Source organism: Herpailurus yagouaroundi, unplaced genomic scaffold (genome assembly GCF_014898765.1).
Source record: "Herpailurus yagouaroundi ecotype Mexico unplaced genomic scaffold, PumYag 557, whole genome shotgun sequence".
Lineage (NCBI taxonomy): Eukaryota > Metazoa > Chordata > Mammalia > Carnivora > Felidae > Herpailurus > Herpailurus yagouaroundi.
Window position 1 is genome coordinate 1390906 of NW_024412774.1, and position 18128 is coordinate 1409033.

Consider the following 18128-nt stretch of genomic DNA (forward strand, 5'->3'; position numbering starts at 1 on the left):
TGGGCGCCTGGGTGGCTCAGTAGGTTGAGTGTGGGACTTCCGCTCAGGTCATGGTATCATAGTGCACGGGTTCGAGCCCCTCATCAGGTTCTGTGCTGACAGCTCAGAGTCTGGAGCCTGCTTCTGATGCTGTCTCCCCCTCTCTCTGTGCCTCCCTTGCTTGTGCACCTCTCCCTCCCTCTCTCAAAAGTAAATAAATAAATATTAAAATTTAGAAAAAAAAAAACAAAAACAATTCTCCTTGGTACAAAAAAAGGGAAGAGACTTCCCTAGTCTTCCCTTAGAGCATTGTAAGGGTTAAATTGTAGTGTAGGGCTAACAGGTAGCTTGAAAAATAACAGCTTTGTTCTGACACTGAAGGTCAAGAGATAACAGCCTTGCTTTACTCTTGTAAATTATGCTTCATACTCTTGTAAATCAGGCTTCATCAACCAAGGAAACAAAAGCTCAAAGAAAAGAGCATCAGAGGCAAGGTCAAGGAGATCCACTGGTTGCAACTAAGCGGCAGAAAGTCTAAAATAATCACCTCATCTGGCAACTGTTTCTAACTCATCTGGGAACTGTTTCTCTGTTCTGTTCCCAGGTGATGATAAAACGATGTGATCGAGGGGCGCCTGGGTGGCGCAGTCGGTTAAGCGTCCGACTTCAGCCAGGTCACGATCTCGCGGTCCGTGAGTTCGAGCCCCGCGTCGGGCTCTGGGCTGATGGCTCAGAGCCTAGAGCCTGTTTCCGATTCTGTGCCTCCCTCTCTCTCTGCCCCTCCCCCGTTCATGCTCTGTCTCTCTCTGTCCCAAAAATAAATAAACGTTGAAAAAAAAAACAAAACAACAACAACAAAAAAACGATGTGATCGGCCATAAAAACTCTGTACTCCAGCTGTTCGAGGCCGCACTCTTATCAAGAGTGTCGGTCCCGATCGGTGGGCCTTGCCTCTCATTGCAATAAACTTTGTTGTGACTGTCATTGGTGCCCATAGCATTCTGTGTCAAGAGTCGTGTGGATGCAACAGCATTTCCCTTGGCGAACTTTTAATGGTAAGTCTTCTGAAAAGCTAAGTAAGCTTCTTGCCAGCTTTACCAGTGTGTAAAAACGTGCCCGCGGGATTTTAATTTACGGAGGTAACGGAGTGACAAGAAAGGCTAATGCCTTAACCTCTTACTACTCGCAGACCCTCTGGAAAGGAGGCGCACATCCATGCCATCCAGGGCGCACGAAACCGGTCACACGCAGGATCGGGAAGCAGAAAGAGAGGAGCTGGGACTAGGCCAAGACGCGGTGGCCGGGAAGGAGGTAGGCGGGAATGCCCCCTACTTGGCAGGAGGCAAAATCTCACATTGTACAGTCTGCGAGTCCGAGGTGGGGAGGGCGAAGCCTGGACGTCGAGGCGGTAGGCAGCGCGCCCTCGATGGCCGGGATCCAGATGTGTCTGGGGACGTTCGCGCCGGTTGTCGGGCGCCATCTGGTGGCTCCTCTTAGACGGAGCCACCCTCCAGAGCTCCGGCGAAATCGACAAGGGGTGGGATTTGGCGACGGTACCCGAGGAAGGGTTCCAGGAGGCCGGGGGCGCTGGCGGGATCATCCCGGGGTCGCCGGCGCATCGCCGCGCATCAGTTCGTTGGAGATTGAATGCGCCGTTCTACTAGGGAGTGGCTCGTAGGCCCTCCCGGGGAAGGGGGAACGTCGACCGGCACCTGCTGGTGCCTCTCTGCCTGCGGGAACCCAGTGTGGCGCCGCGGGGGAAGGGGAGAGGGTGCCCCGCTCCTAGAAGCGGCCCGCTCCGGAGGGGCAGGCCGGCCCGGGACGTGCGGGGAGGCCGGGGTAAGGTGCCCGGGGCCGGCCGGGTCCTCGTGGGGTCCGGTGGTCGGAGGCGCCTCCGCCGAAGTTCTCCCAAGTCCCAACCGATACCCGTGGATGCACCGGCCGCGCCCCGGGGGCCGGGGAGGGCGGACCCCGGCGGCACTTGTGCCTGCGTGGTTTCTTGCGCTCGATTTTTCGGAATCCTGCTCCGGAGACGAGGAGCGTCATGGAACGTGCAGGGTGGCGGGGATAAGGTGCTCAGGGTCTGGCCGCGGTTCCCCACGGGGCTCGGCGGTCGGAGATGTCTCCACGGAAGTTTCTTCCAACCCCAGTCTTCTGTCCCGGACGGGCAGCTGCGCGTGCGGACAGACGGGAGGACGTAGCCGGCCCGCGGCGGCCCCCGCGCGTTCCGAGCGCCTCGCAGACACGACCAACGTTGAGTCGGCCAGGTGGCCCCAGGAGCTCCGGGGTTGCAGCGATGGGATCGTGTTGGGGAGCCAGTAGTTGAACCCAGGAGGCTCCCGTGATCCGTACAGTCCTAACCCGGACCCGTAATTTTTTCACTCAAAGGCTAGTGTTTTTTTGATTTTAATTATTTTATTTATTTTTGCTGCCAGGAAAGGGCTGGTATGGTTTCCATACCAGAAGGTTGGTTAGCTCAGAAGGTTGTTTTGTGGACGCTAACACAATTTCCTTCGCTTGGAACCCTGGGTCTCTGCGGCAGTAACCGCGCATGCGCGAGCCCCGACCTCGAGGCTGCGTCAATCCTCAGGCGCCTAAAGGCGTCCTCTGGCCCGTGTGACCCCCGCCGCAGGGACCAGGCAGCGGCCGAGGCTGGAGGTCCAAAGCAGGCCCGGAGGTGTCCGTGCAGGCTCCCCTTGGAGCTCCTTAGGCCGAACTCCGTGGTGAGCCCGCTCTCCCGCGCTGGGCTGGGCTCCAACCAGACGCAAGACGGATGTTCCGGTGCGGGGAGCTGCTCCTCCCACTCCACTAGCTCCTTCCCTGCAGGCGGGTGCGCGGTGCGCAGACAGGGATGCGGAACCCGCCTGGCCTCGCCCTGCTCCACGGCTCCGTTTGGGCCGGGGCCGCTGGCCCAGCGGACACTCCTTCCTTCTCCGCGGCTTCGTAAGCGGTTCTCCCCGCAGTGGAGAGGCCGTCCCTCCGCGCTGTGCGCCCCCGGACCACTCGAGGTCAGCCCCCAAGTGCGGGTTCGCCTTGGCCCCTTGAGCGTCCGTCCACCCCAGTGCGCCCCGGGGAGCGGGGGTGGAGTGGGGAGTCGAGTGGGGGAGGGAGGCGCGCCCGACAGCGACGGTGGGGGTTCGAACCTGTGATGCATCGCAGCGGCGCGTCCCGGAGCAGCGTAGACTCCCAGGCCGACCAGTGGCTGCTCAAGGAGCCTTGTGCTTCCCTTCATCTCCAAGCCCCTGCCCGCGTGTCCGGGTATCTCTGCAACCCCGGTGGGCCAGGATTGGGGGGACGAGCTTCTGCGATCAAGGCTCTCCCCCTACGCCCCTGCCGCCGCTCATTTCTCGAGCGGAGTAGCCCTTGCCAGGCGTCCCAACGCCTCCCCTCGGCGTGGAGCCCCCTGGTCTCTCCGTGGGGCCGAGCACCGCTTCCCGCGTCGTGAGCCGTGCGATAGCCTCCGAGGCAGGGGCGGGTCCGACAGCGGTCCGGCGATGGGCGCGGGCACGCATGCGGGCTCTTTTCTGAGACCTAGGGGCCCGTCCAGCACCCCGACCCCCTGTGGGTGCCTCTTGGCAGCTCACAAATCCTGAGATCGTAACCGGAGCTGAAGTTTGGACGCTTAAGCGACTGAGCCACCCAGGCGCGCCCCAATCCTCCTTGACACCTCAGACGAACTTCCGGCCCTGGACTGCGTAATCCTCCAGGTGACTGGTGATCAATCCTCCAGGCAGGTGCCTCAGGGTGCTCGCCAGGGGCTCCCTGGGACCCGCTGTTCTGCCACTTTGTGCACCCCGCACTCCTATTGGTGGATGGTCGTGCCACAGGGTGGTGGTTATCCCCCGGCAAGCGCAGACATGGGGCCTCCTCCCGCGCGCCCAGCTTCCCGCTACCACTCGAGGAACCCATCTGCTGGGAAACCAACGATTTTGGCCTTGTTTTTGCTCTGGGAGTCCGGAGACAAGAAGGCGGTGGGAGTGGCAAGCTGAGCGACCGCTAAGAAATGAAAAACAACGCCAAGAAAGCTGTTCAAAGCCTGGTGCCATTTCCATGAAAACTAAGCCTCAGAGAAGGCAGCGGACCCCCTCGTCTCTGAGCGGTTTAATTTGGCGTCTGGCTGTAAGCTGTAACTTGCCCAGTTGCAGACCAAGGAAGGGTTCCCTTCCTTCAGATAGAAGTGGTGAAGGGCCAACCCCAGAGGGGACCCAGATTACCAGGTGCGATCAGAGGGTAAACTCTGTGAAGCAAGGGTGGATTGAGGGGCAAGGAGAAGGGGTCTCGCTTGGAAGACCCAGGTTTTGCTGATCTTGAGAATGCGTGTGTAGTCTATCATATTGTCTATCATAGAGCCAATAGGCCGTCTCTATTGTCTGCTGTAGTTCTAGAATAAAGTGGTTTCCTCCGACTACCTCGGTGTGTGGGGGAGTTTCTGAGGTGGCAGAACCCACAAGTGTTAGCACCCCTAACACTATCGGCAGAGTTGCAATGAGCGAGTTTTAGAATGGGGTACATCGTAATTTGGCAGTAACTTCAAATTAGAATAACCAAGCTTTATATATATATTACATATGTTTTATTTTTTGTATTATATTTTATTTTTTATATCTCACATATATATTTCATTTGTTATATACATAGATTGGAATGTGAACGTTTTAAGGACCTTGTTAGGCCTAAAAACACCGTGGGGTGGTGGCAGCTGTTCTAAAGGCCCCTGGATGGAAGATGTGTCCTTATTCCTTGACCACATGTAAGTGTTCCCTTTGACACACGATTTGGCAAATGTGGAATTTTTTTTTTTTTTTTTTTTTTTTGATGAGATGAGCTTTTTTCTCTCTTTATGCCGGTGAAGCAGAGAGAGGTGTCCTTCTTCAAGTTGTAGGAAGAGGAGGGGGAGATTACTGCCATATAAGGAAGTTCTATTTGATGACCCGAGACAAAGATGCTCCACGGATGCCTTGCTGCCTTTGAAGGTAAGTGCAGAAGTGATCTTCGGTCAAGGAGCAGGAAAGGAGGCAGGTCTTGGGGGAAAGGTAGAGGATGAGCATTCAACCCCAAAACCTGTGTCCAGGCCTGTGCCCCCATAGGGAGGGAGGGATGTGTAGATTTGCCCTTATGTGAACAGACTGTTCTGACCTTTGGAATCATTAAGACCAGGTAATGGTGGTCTTATAGCACCAAAAATCTGCAATAACTGTTTTCAGCAGCTTCTAGATAGAGAAGTAATACAATTTATACTTGTTTTGGTGATGGAATAATGAAATGCATGTTTTTGTTTTCTTTAGGTTTGCTTATTTATATTGAGGGAGAGCAGGAATTGCGGGGAGGGGGCAGAGAGAAAAAATCCCAAGAAGGCTCTGTGCTGTCAGCCCAGGGTTGACTGTGGGGGCTTGAACTCACAAACCCTCAGACTGTGTGATCTGAGCTGAAATCAAGAGCCTGAGCCACCTATGTGGGCCCCATGAAATGCATTTTGAAAAACATTCCAATTTTAAGAATTCAGGGACATTGATAGGATGTCCCTCAGGATCCATCTGTGTAAGTTGGCTGTGGGTGGAGGTGGAGTGGATAGAAAAGACCCAAGAAGAAAACAAGGACGGAACATTGATTAGGGGTAACATCATTATATGTAATTATATATTTAAATAAACTTTATATAATTGAGTTTTAAGTACAAAATCTTGCTTAGAATACGAAGTATATGTGGCAAAGTGCTTAATTCTCTGGGTTTTTGTTGTTGTTTATCGGTATCCGGGGGCAAGGAGCCCTTGTGGGGCTGACATTAGTCTCCAGCTATTCCACCACCGGAAGTCACATTATTTAGCACAATCTGATAGGGGGCCCCGGGCCCCAAGTAGACAAAGGCATTGTTCATCAGGCAGTGCTGTGGAAGGGGGAGAACTAAACTGATTTTGAAGTTTAAACTGATTTACTCTTTTACTGCAGGGTAGTAGTAATATTTAAAACCTGTCCTTTCCTATTCCTGTAGAGTAAGTATTGCTGGGAAAACAGACCTTTACCGCCTCTCTTCTCAAAGGCAGCACATCTGGTTGGCAACCTTCACGTTTGCAGCTAGTGACGGGGAAAGGTTACGATGGCTGGACTAATGCTCCTTTCAACAGAGAACCACACTCTCAACTGCAGGGTGTATGTGGCCAACACACAGTCAACAGCACAGACGAGGGAGGAAACACGTGTAAGAACATTTTAAACGTTTTCATTGAACATTTTTATTGCACTAGTGCGAGGTCCCAATGCTTTACTTTTCATCAGCACCCACAGCAAGTAGACTTGGCAAATATACACATACGGGTGGCACACAGTTCTTGGGGGAAATGCACGATTCGAGCAGGGGGAGATTGCACTCACACACCTTTGAAAACCACTCGTGGAAAAGACGGAACAAATCTGACCAGGCTTCTACTGGAGAGGACGCCGGCAGAACTCAGAGCAACCATGTCCCCCTGGGGAGAGCTTGGCCTGTTTCAGTTCGCTGGGACTCAGGCCTCGCACTGCAAGGGGGATGGAGATGTACATTTGGCACAACTGTGCCTTGTGACGGCCAGGCTGGCAACAACCCCCGAACCCTCGTCGTCCTTTGTGTTAGATGAGTGAATAATGGTGTCTTCCACTTGTTTAAAAAAAAAAAAAAAAAATTCCAACTATTCACTGGTGATGGTCGAAGTAATTATGTACTATTATGTACCCGTAAAAAGGAGCCACAGTAAGATTCCAACATGTAAAATTCTAGAGAACACAAACTAGCGAAGGTATGAAAGAAAGTGATGGTCTGCGTGGGAATCCAGGCAGAGGTTACAAGACAAAGGACCTGTGGTGGAGTACGATGGTTTCATGAGTGCACATCCAGTAAAGTCTACCAGCAGCAGTTTTTGGTTTTCAAGTACACTTGAAGTCTATCGCATGCTGAGTGGAAATGCTTTCGTGGAAAAATCTGAACATCGGGAAAACCTTAGAAAATTGAAATCTGGCCACCCACAGGACACAGCTCCGCGTCCCGCTGGCCAGCAACCACACCGGAGTTTACAAGCTACGCTCCGTGGGTGAGAAAGACCCCTGTCTGCTTCCTTCGTGTCTGCATTTCCAGGAGTTTGGTTTTCAACCCCCCGCCCCCAACACCTTAACTGTAGCGCAATAGAAACCCGGCCACAGGAGCGCTGTCAGCTCTATAGGGCCTCAGAATGTCGTCCACAAGGCCCTTACCTGAAATTGGCCGTAGCCCCCAGGGCATTGGTGTAGGCATCACAGCCCCTCCACTTTGCAAGTCCCCCACCATTTCGCTAAATGTGTCTGTACCGCACAGCTGGCTCCTACCTGGTGCCTGGAATCCATGATACCAGCCCAGCAGATGTGATGGCACAAGGCTCTGTATTGGGACCTAGAGCACTACTTCTCAACAGCGCTGGGGCACTGTGACATCCTATGTGAGAAAGAGAAGCTGATCCTTGGGGCGCCGGGGGACTCAGTTGGGTAAGCGTCTGACTTCAGCTCATGAACCCATGGTCCATGGGTTTGAGGCCCACATGGGGCTCTGTGCTGACAGCTCAGATCCTGTGTCTCCCTCTCTCTGCCCCTCCCCCGCTCATGCCCTGTCTCTCTCAAAGATAAACATTAAAAAAAAAAAAACCCACACGGTTCCTCTCATGGAAACCTCCAGACTCAACCACAAACCTGTACATCTGGGACACAAGATTAGTCCCCAAAAATTGGGACTGCCCTTCATTCTATCGTAGGAGGCCTTGTGCCCAAAACTCTAGAGAGCTACCCTGTGCCATGAAACCATCCACACTGAGGCATACAGTGTTTGGGACACACGTGGGAGAAACCTGCACTGACCAACATGAGGGTTCTGGACAGGTTAGAAAGTACAGCCTAGCCCCCTATGCCCCATGGGCTCTTGACATGGTGCAGCCCCCGCTCATTCTAAGGCCCTCCTCCCCTGTGAACTTTCTGGTGTCGCAGGAGGTTAGACCTGCGGCTGAAGGCTTTCCCACATTCAGTGCACTCATGAGGTCGAGCGGGGCTGTGGAGTTTCTGGTGGTCGATGAGAGCTGACCGGTGGCGGAAGACTTCTCCACAGCTCCTGCACTGGGGAGGGCTCTCTGCGGTGTGAACTTTCCGGTGCTGAGTAAGTTGTGTGCTGTGGCTAAAGGATTCCCCACAGGCACGGCACTCGTAGGGCTTTTCTCCTGTGTGGACTCTGTGGTGTTGAGTGAGGCCAAAGCTCTGGCTAAAAAGTTTCCCACATTCGTTGCACTTGTAAGGCTTTGCCCCGGTGTGAACTCTCTGGTGCTTAATGAGGGTGGAGCTTTGGCTAAAGAGTTTCCCACATTCGCTACATTCATAAGGTTTTTCACCAGTGTGAATTCTCTGGTGTTTAATGAGGCTGGGGCTTTGGTTAAAGAATTTCCCACATTGGCTGCACTCATAAGGCCTTGTTCCGGTGTGGACTCTCCGGTGTTTAATCAGGTTGGAGTTGGAGGTGAAGAATTTTCCACACTCACCACATTTATAAGGCCGTGCCCCAGTGTGAATCCTCTGATGTTCACTAAGGCTGGAGCTTTGGCTAAAGAATTTCCCGCACTCACCGCATTCATAAGGCCTCTCTCCAGTGTGAATTCGCTGGTGCCGAACGAGTGTGGGTTTGTTACTGAAGGCTTTTCCACACGCGCCGCACTCGTAAGGCCTCTCTCCAGTGTGGACTCTCCGGTGCTGGACGAGTATGTGTTTGTAGCTGAAGGTTTTCCCACACTCGCTGCACTCATACGGCCTTTCTCCCGTGTGGACTCTCTGATGCTGGGTGAGTCTGTATTTCCGGCAGAAGGCTTTCCCACAGTCACCGCACTTGTAGTGCCTCTGTCTGTGGTGAAAGGGCTCTGTACAGCTGGTGTCGTCAGTGGGCGTCCCCCGACTGTGAGCGAGCTGGGGGAGAAGGCCTGGGCCAGCAGGGACGGGCTTCTGTGGTGGGGGGTGGGTGGCATGGCTCTTCGTGTTCCTTCGCGGGCATCTTTCTCTACTGTGCTGCTTCTGGGGCTCCTGAGGCTTCCCCCCTGTCCCACACACTTTCTGCCCAGGGCTTGCTCCTGGGCTCTTGGCTGGATGCAAATCCCCTTCGGAGTCTGGGCTGCGCACCTCGTGGGGGGACAGATCTGCCTTCGTGATGCTGACCTGTGACACTCCTATGGGGACACTCTGCTCTGAAGGTGCCTCCTCAGCCCCTGCTCTGTGCCAGCAGCCTGAAAGCAGAGAAGAAATGCTGAGCAGCTCCGGCAGCAGGAGGAGGCAGTTCTGTGCTTCACACAGCAGAGGGGACTCAGCAGGTGAAGACACCAGGATGAGGACCGTGTGTGGTGCAGGGAGGAGAGGCTGGGTCCACAACTCACTTCTGGGGGGGAGTGTGTTTTCACCAGGGCCTTGGCGACTGGCGTTCAAGTATTATTTTAAGGATATGGGCACAGACAGACCGCGTGGTGGGTCAAGCATAGGCCGGGGGTGGTGAGCACAGCAGAAGGAGCAGTGATCTGGGGGAGATCCCAATGAAGGGTAGAAGACAGGTGAGGGAAGGGGGCAGAGTGTCAAGGAAGGGCAGGGAAGATAGGAGAGCCTCTGACCTTAGCATCAGAGCAGTGTTGTGAGCCCGGGACATGTTCCTGTCAGGATCCCCAGCCATTTCATATCCTCTCCCTGTCGCCAACTTCCACGTGCAAGTGTCCCCCACTTGGAGGCGTACCCACTGGTCATGTACCCCGTGTTCTCCCAGCTCCAGCTGGATAACAGGGGACCTAGAAGATGCAAGTCCTTAAGGCAAACTTGGGACAGCTAAGTGGTCAGTGCAGGCCCAAGGCAACCAGCCCCCAAACCACCTCAGGAAACAAAAATGTCCCAGAAACCTTGACCGAAGGCCCCTCTGAACAGCTGGTGGTGGGGCTGCTTGTGAGGTATCTCCACGCCCCAGCCTCTGTGCCCAGAATGAAGAGGAAAGCCGGGGGCCAGCCCAGGATGTGGGGGTTGGGGGGAGGGCCTTACCCAATGACACAACAAGTGCAAAGACCTCCAGCATCACGTCCCGGTACAGGTGTCGCTGAGCCTCGTCAAGAAGCCTCCACTCCTCCTGGGAAAAGTACACGGCCACGTCCTCAAAGGTCATGGAGCCCTGTGATGATGGGGACAGTTGCGTCCATAAGCAGCCTCTCCCAGCAGGACCCGGTAACTGCCCCGAACCCCAACCTCCAGATTCACTCACTCCCTGCTCCTGACCCCCCACTCCCCCTCCCCCACACTGAGATGCAGGACTCCCATCCCTTTCCTGCAAGACATCTGAGTCCCCAGCATCCTGCGTCCCAGATGTAAGCAGCTGGGGCCTAGCATTCTCTCTCAAGCTCCTACTCACACAGCTGGTCCCCACCATTGACTTGTGTCTGTGTGTCATGCTGAAGAAGTGCTGGGCAAGTGTGATCATAGATCCTAACCTCCAAGGGAAGGGCCTTCCCCACTTGACCTTGGTGCTGGTTTAGATCACATGCAGATCTAAATACCCTTGGTAACATTCTGCTTCTATAGTTATGTTGTGTCTCTTCACCAGTCATTTAGGTCCTGGGAGGTCCTGTAAGTTAATCTGATGACCTTCTGAGAGAACCACCACAAGAGCCTGGTTGGAGGGGTGCATACACAGGTGAACAAATACCAGTCTACTCTACCGACTCACCCCCATTATTGCTCTGATCTCATATCCACTCCCATGAAAATCTGGCCACCTGTTGGACTTTCCCCTCTCCATACCTCCTTCTAAATTCCTGGTAACAACTGTTATGCTGTCTTGTCTATGCACTGTCCACAGCTCTCCTCCCTTGTTCCCCAAGGGCAATGCCACTATGACTGGGAACGTGCCCCCACCATATCAGATCCAGAGTTCAGCCTTGGTGTGGATGTCCTGAGAAGTGGGGGACCAGCTCTCCAGTGGTCACCTATACTTGGAAGTCTCTGAAACATTTGAGAATCAACATGGCCAAAAGAGAATTCCTCATATTCTTACAAAAGCTACTCCTACAAAAAACCATGGAGTCATCTGTGAACCCTCCACATGAGAAAATCTGCTCAGGTCATGATCTTGCGTTGCAGTTTGTGGGTTCAAGCCTTGTGTTGGACTCCCCAGTGGGTGTGTAGGGCCAGCTTGTGTTCTCTCTCTCTTTAAATAAATAAATATATTTTTAAAAAGAAAATCTGATCAGCCCTACTTTACTTAAAACTTTTTTTAATGTTTATTTTTGAGAGAGAGAGAGAGGGACAGTGCATGCAAGTGCGGGAGGGGCAGAGAGAGAGGGAGACACAGAACCCAAAGCAGACTCCAGGCTCTGAGCTGTTAGCACAGGGTGTGACACAAGGTTTAAACCCACAACCCGTGAGATCACGACAGAGCCAAAGTCGGATGCTTAACCAACTCGAGCCACCCAGGTGCCCCTGGTCAACCCTACGTGAAGCCAAATCCTCCTACCTCCGCATCTACCAGCTATTTGGCCCAGCTACAACCAGTACCGGCCGATCTAGAGCTCTGACTACATGAGCTGTGTTCATGATCTCCTTGTCTCCCTCTCCCCCACTGTGGAGTGCACTCTAGCCAGGGGCAGCTTCTGAAGACCTGAGCCAGCTGGTTTTCTCCTCTACTCCAGAACTGTGTGGCCATCACCCTCACTCTCAGAACAGAACCCCAGCTCAGGCTACACCCCAGGCCTGACTCTAGCCTCCTTGTCCTCTGTTCTCACCAGACATAACAGTCCTAGCGGACCTAGAACATTCCCCTAACCACTCTCATCTCTGTTTCTCCTCCAAAGCCATGGCACCGATTCCTAAACCTAAGACACCCTTTCACACTCACCCTATGACTTGCCACAAGTGGGGATCCCTCTGCATATAACCTCTGACCTGGACTGAGGGCTTAGCTAGAGGCTCTAGACACCAAGGGCAGGGAGGGTGGCAGCAGGAGTTCCAGGACACCTGACACTCACCAGTGCAGGGTCCATAAGTGCTTCTGCTGAAAGCAGAACCTGCAGGAAGAGCAGGGCCATGTTAGTTTAAGTCCCATCGTGGGTATAGACAGAAAAGTGAAACACAGTATTTTTAGGTACAGAGGAAAGCCAAAGGGGGAAAATCCATCCTTTATGAAAGAAGGCAGAGAGTGTTCAGTTGTGCCCAAAGCACGTGCATCTTGACTTTCCAGGGGAGGGAAGAAAGGAGTGAAAAGGCTGATGGGGTCGTGTTGTGTTGGAGTAGCTGCCCTCAGGCCAGCGAGCAGGAAGAATAAGGGATAAATTATGTCCATGTCTCAGTGTGTTTCCGACCCTTCCATTTTATTCCTTCATATTCTGCTTCTTCCTGTGCCCAAAATACACTCTTCTCTTCCTGTATCTTGTAGTTTAGTTTAGCCCTAATAGCTGGTCATGAACGTGACTCTTTACACTTCCTTTTCCAGTTTTTCCATAAATGTTCAGAAAGAAATGGTGCAGATATATTCTCTCCACTGGGTAAGGTAACATATCAAACCACCGCTTACGTGATTGTGTGTCCAAAATGAAGCTCTGATAAAGGAATTGGTGCTGGGAACCCAGGAAGGGTGTTCGGCCTCCAGCAGCTTGGGATAACTGCATTTCTGACCGTTTCAACTTAAGAGAAAGGAAAAGAAGCTAAGGCCTAGTTTTTGTTCCATCCCCATTCTATAGAACTGCTGACGCTGAAACATTACTTTTTATCCTTACAATGACTAATTCCTGCCCACTTTAGCAAAGTATCTTACTTGAAACATCCTATCATTTTCTCTTGCTATACTACCAGAAGATGATACAGGAGGATAACCAATCAAAAAACCACAAACCTTGTGGGCATGTATCCTCTAAAAGTTTTATGCAATGTTATGTAAAATTAGTAATGGGGCACAAAATAAGATCAGAAAGTGAACATGTTAGTTTAAGTACAATAATTTTATATCAATTTTAACAAATATAAATCACAATTTAAGAAAACTACATCATGAGACAGAATCTCAAAAACCACAAACAAAAAAAATGAGTATATACTTAAAGAGTAACTCTAGGGGCGCCTGGGTGGCGCAGTCGGTTAAGCGTCCGACTTCAGCCAGGTCACGATCTCACGTTCCGTGAGTTCGAGCCCCGTGTCGGGCTCTGGGCTGATGGCTCAGAGCCTGGAGCCTGCTTCCGATTCTGTGTCTCCCTCTCTCTCTGCCCCTCCCCCGTTCATGCTCTGTCTCTCTCTGTCCCAAAAATAAATAAACGTTGAAAAAACAAAAAAAAAAAATTTAATAAAAAAAAAAAAAAAGAGTAACTCTAAATTTTTTCCCCTAACGTTTATTTTCGAAGGAGACAGAGCAGAGCATGGGTAGGGGAGGAGCAGACAGGGAAAGAGACACAGAATCCGAAGCAGGCTCCAGGTTCTGAGTTGTCAGCACAGAGCCTGACACGGGGGGCGAGATCATGATCTGAGCCCAAGTTGGATGCATAACTGACGGAGCCACCCAGATGCCCCATAAAGGGTGAGATCAATGATGAGGGAAGAATAAATCTGGACAACATGCATCTAAGAAAAAGAAAGAAAATGTGGAGAAAAGACAACTCCCTAGATTTCATTACAACTACAAACCCAATAGTACTAAAAGATTCAGAGCAAAGCCAAAACCTTGATATTACGCATGTTATAAATGCATGCTTGGTGTTCTCCAAATACAAAAGGACTAGACAGTCTTGCTAAAATCCTTGAGTTTTCCTGGGAGCAGACCAAGTCATAGCTGCAAACATAAAAATCCCAAGTATTTTAGAACGTGAGAAGCTATTTCCAAAAAGTGACAAGGCTGGGGCGCCTGGGTGACTCAGCTGGTTAAGCATCCAACTTTGGCTCAGATCATGATCTCGCAGTTCGTGAGCTAGAGCCCTACTGTCAGGCTCTGTGCCAACAGCCTCCTTCGGATCCTTTGTAGCCCTCTCTGCCCTCCTGAGCTCTCACTCTCTCTCAAAAAAAAAAATTTTTTTAAGTGACAAGATTGTTGTAAATAAGAATAAACATTAAACATCACTTTAACATACAAGAGTAATTGTTCCAAAAGAGATTAGCACATTATAAAGCTGTTCTAGTAAGAAAACGATTGTCATAGGATTTAGGTTGGAAAAACTACAGAGATCATGAAGTGGGTCATGCATGTGTGCATGGATCTGGATGCTTTAGCGCTGCTACAGAGCATTAAAATAGTAGCAGCTTATAAATTGTTGTGTGGCAACATAAAAATTTACACCTCTACTTTAAACGATGCACACAGGGACACCTGGCTGGCTCAGTTGGTAAAGCGTGACTCTTTGAGTTCCACCCCCAAGTTGGGTATGGAGCCTAATAATCTTTTTAAAAAATGACGTAATTTCACCTGCATAGGCTTAACTTGGAAGACAAAAAATTATGTCTCTTACAAGTTAACAGAAGAACAGATTTCTCAGACCAAAGTATCACAGTAAAGAATCCCACTGCATTGAAACAAAGGGCTCCTGGGGGCTCCTGTTAGATTTTGTCATAAAAACTGAAATGACCAGTTACACAGTTAAGCAAAAATTACACAAATTTGTGAACCCTCTGTAATCATTAAATTATTTAAAATTTTAATACTTAGTGAATTAAAAAACCTTGTGTATGTAAATGAGAATTCCAGTAAGCACTTTTTAAAAATGCAAATGTAAAGTTAACAGTAATGAACAAAAATAAAGCAAAACTCAGTAAGGCGTGTGGGGTGCCTGGTCAGACTGTGGCTGACAGCTCAGAACCTGCCTCAGATTCTGTGTCTCCCTCTCTCTCTGCCCCTCCCCCATCGTGCTCTGTCTCTGTCTCAAAAATAAATAAATGTTAAAAAAAAAAAAAAACCCACTCAGTAAGGCTGACATCACAAGCCTGACGTTGCCCACTGCTAGTAACACTATAGAAATTAGCTAAATATTGTAAACTATTATATGTATGTAGATTGGTAACATTTTGAAAACCAATCTGGCATCATAAATTTAAAAAAAAAATTTTTTACATTCATTTTAGAGAGAGGGAGACACAGAATCTGAAGCAGGCTCCCAGCTATCAGCACAGAGCCCGATGTGGGGCTCAAACTCACAAACCGCGAGATCATGACCTGCCCCGAAGTCAGATGCACAACCAACTGAGCCACCCAGGTGCCCCTGGAATCATAAATTTAAACCCACCACTACTTGTGGCAAGTGGGCTATCTTTAATACAGAATGCTAGACAACTGTATGCTTGTATAGCCCAAAACATGTGGCTACAGTACCAGTGTTTATAAATGCAGAAAACCACGGGCAGAAACATATAAAAACATTTTGTTTGTATACTCATATCCCAGAATACTACGCAGAAAAACGAACAGCTGTACGGTGCTGTGAATGCAATAACCCATCAATCTTTCATCTAAACTACGATGCTGAGGACTTCCCACAGAGGTGCTGAAGCTATCGGACAACAGCTTAACCTTGGAGAGGGCCATGGTGGCCGCGGAAGAACCGGAGCTGGGTGCCGGGGTGCTGTCTAGACCCCAGCTCTTCCCCGGCCAGTGGGAACGCGAGAACGGAACGGTCAGCCAGCAGGGGGCGCGCTCACACCCTCGCTCACCTTGTCCTCCAATTCGCAGGAAGACGGTGGCCGCGACCAGAGCTACCACCCTCAGCCCCAGCCCGGCCCACGAGCAGCCACTCCATTTGCCCCAGCGGGCTAATGTTTAGAACAGCCCTTGCCGGCTTCCCTCTCCCTGGAACGGATCAGGCTTTGGCCGAGCGCAGCTGCACCGCGACGCTCGTGCTACTCGGGAAGAAACCCAAAGGCAAGAGGTTAACAGCAATGAGTACAAGCAATAAGCTCCTGGCCGTGTGCAGGAGGTTAGCACTAATCTTACAGCCGGCTATTCAGCTGCACACGCATTCTGTGCCACCCTCCTCGGGCAGGCGACATTCCAGAATTCGGAAGACCAAGGTAAACAGGACCCTCGTAAGAACAAAAATACGAAATTTCAATGAATAAGAAGAGCTGAGGGGGTGAGGGCCCAGAGAAACGCAGCATTTACCTGGATGGGAACCGCCACGGCGACCGTGGCACCGCAGTGCTCAGCCCGCACGACAGCCACGCTGAGTCTCCGAGCAGCCGGCCCTGCGCGTCCCCGCTCCGTTACCTTGGGCAGTCCCAGCAACCTGAGCTTCCGAGCGCTGGACAGAACCAAAGTTACAACATGTCTCTGGAGGCCGACGCCGGAAGGCCCGCCTACATGCCGTCCGCTGGGCGGAAGTGCCTCGCTCCTTGAGCCCTCACTGGCCCAGTGTGGCACACTGTCTTCTGGGTAACGTAGTCCTGATGGAGACGCCAACCTCCGCACGGGTCTCCATCCTGACCTCCGGCAGCTGTCCCGCAGCACCATGAGGGGTGCTGGGAAGGGGGGTCTGAACGTTCTGAGGGGGGCTCCGGCTTCTTGGAGGGGGTCACACCCAGATTTTCATGGAATGTCTGATCACAGAAATTATTTCAGATGTTCCCCAAAGTGCAAACCCAATTGTCACTCAGACATAAAGTACCTCCACCCAGAGCTGGGATCTAAAATACCATCTTGGGGCGCCTGGGTGGCGCAGTCGGTTAAGCGTCCGACTTCAGCCAGGTCACGATCTCACGGTCCGTGAGTTCGAGCCCCGCGTCAGGCTCTGGGCTGATGGCTCAGAGCCTGGAGCCTGTTTCGGATTCTGTGTCTCCCTCTCTCTCTGCCCCTCCCCGATTCATGCTCTGTCTCTCTCTGTCCCAAAAAATAAATAAACGAAAAAAATAAAAAATAAAATACCATCTTACTGCTTTTCATGTTAGACTGAAACTTTAGAATCAATTGTAGGAGTTTCACTGTTAGAAAAAAAGGGCTAGTGATGTCCAACTCTTAACTCCATGCATTCCATTCTTTTTTAGAATTTAACACCCTATCTCAAAAGTGGGAGCGACTTACCACATTGGGACAGCGGGCTTCTGAACACGGAGACGGAGACAGAGAAGCGGCAGGATTGGATTTTGTGATCTTTTTTCCTTGCTGGGAAGTAAATATAATTCCACGTGCGACTGCAGTGACAATGCATGGGCACTTGAGACTATCCCAGAAGAAATGAAACTACTGAAATCAATGATGATGTAGCTATTCACCCGTGGCCAAAATAGCTCTTGGCCATCTGCACGAGGTTAGATCTCACTGAAGTCTGAGAAGTGAGGGAATTAAGGTGAGCACAGGCTTACAAAGGAAATCAGAGGTTATGACTAAATCGGGACTTCTTTTTATCGTATTTAAAAATCACTGAGAAATACCAGCTTCAATGAAGCTGTGAAGACATAGCTTTGCACTTGAGGTATCTGTACATCATAACAAATACCCCGTAAGTGCCTGTAAGTCAGGGGAGACTGAGGAGCTATATTCCTCAGCAATGCCTGGAATATGGGACAGCCTCTGAGTACAAATGACCCAACTCATGCTGCTGCTGAATGCAAGGATTGCCAGGGCGACTGCCCTACCCCACCCTCGAGTAGACTAGCAGACTGGATAACTACAGATATTCTTTGCACCCCAAGTACAGAAGTCCTATAAACTTTGCCGGGATGCATCATGTAGCAATGCAAATTGAACCAAATCTGGACTGAGAGTTCTTCTTTATCCTCCTATTCCCTCTGAAACACACAAAAGAGAGCCCCCCCAAAACCCGTTCATTCTTTCATTCCATCCGAGTCCAATTCTGTTCTCACCCACAGCGAATACAGTAAATATAGTTTAAAGAATACTTTTAGGGGCACCTGGTTGGCTCAGTTGGTTAAGTGTCTGACTTTGGCTCAGGTCATGATCTTGTGGTGTAGCTCAGAGCCTGGAGCCTGCTTTGGATTCTGTGTCTCCCTCTCTCTCTGCCCCTCCCTCCCTCATGCTCTTTCTCTCTCATCAAGAGTAAATAAACATAAAAAAAAAAAAAAAAAAAAAAAGAGTAAGACTTTTATTATCACAAAAGCCAGTGGGGTGACCAGGGAGTTCCTGTGTTGGGTAACCTAGTGGCTAGAAAAATCCATTACAAGTCTCATGAGAC

At 50.9% G+C, this 18128-nt stretch overlaps 2 protein-coding genes and 1 long non-coding RNA gene across 6 annotated transcripts in view; 1 reads left to right on the forward strand and 2 right to left on the reverse strand.

Annotated features, from left to right (window-relative positions):
* Window positions 1–18128, reverse strand: part of LOC121023457 (zinc finger protein 304-like) — a 498588-nt gene that overhangs the window by 419984 nt on the left and 60476 nt on the right. The gene's annotated exons all lie outside the window — the stretch shown is intronic.
* On the forward strand, window positions 4828–6652 carry LOC121023491 (uncharacterized). Its single transcript, XR_005787423.1, has 2 exons — window positions 4828–4952; window positions 5971–6652. It is a non-coding gene; the product is annotated as an uncharacterized LOC121023491 (long non-coding RNA).
* LOC121023458 (zinc finger protein 416-like) lies at window positions 6190–16490 on the reverse strand. Of its 3 annotated transcripts, XM_040465363.1 has the most exons (4): window positions 16103–16490; window positions 12000–12038; window positions 10024–10150; window positions 6190–9233 (listed from the first exon to the last, which is right to left on the reverse strand). In XM_040465363.1, exons 1-4 carry the CDS (start codon window positions 16448–16450, stop codon window positions 7921–7923), a joined length of 1827 nt encoding a protein of 608 aa, XP_040321297.1. In that variant the 5' UTR covers window positions 16451–16490; the 3' UTR covers window positions 6190–7920. The 3 variants fall into 3 exon arrangements, with proteins under 3 accessions (XP_040321297.1, XP_040321298.1, XP_040321299.1); XM_040465364.1 differs by lacking the exon at window positions 12000–12038 and having other exon boundaries at window positions 16103–16465; XM_040465365.1 differs by lacking the exons at window positions 12000–12038; window positions 16103–16490 and adding an exon at window positions 10467–10623.

Bases quoted from the DNA above. Each gene is read 5' to 3' on its own strand.
- LOC121023458 (XM_040465363.1), bottom strand. From the start codon at position 16,450: ATGGTGCTGCGGGACAGCTGCCGGAGGTCAGGATGGAGACCCGTGCGG. The intron at 12,039-16,102 runs GTAAATGCTGCG...CTCTTCCTGCAG, and splicing joins CCGTGGCGGTTCCCATCCAG to GTTCTGCTTTCAGCAGAAGC. The intron at 9,234-10,023 runs GTAAGGCCCTCC...CTCTGCTTTCAG, and splicing joins TGCACTTGTTGTGTCATTGG to GCTGCTGGCACAGAGCAGGG.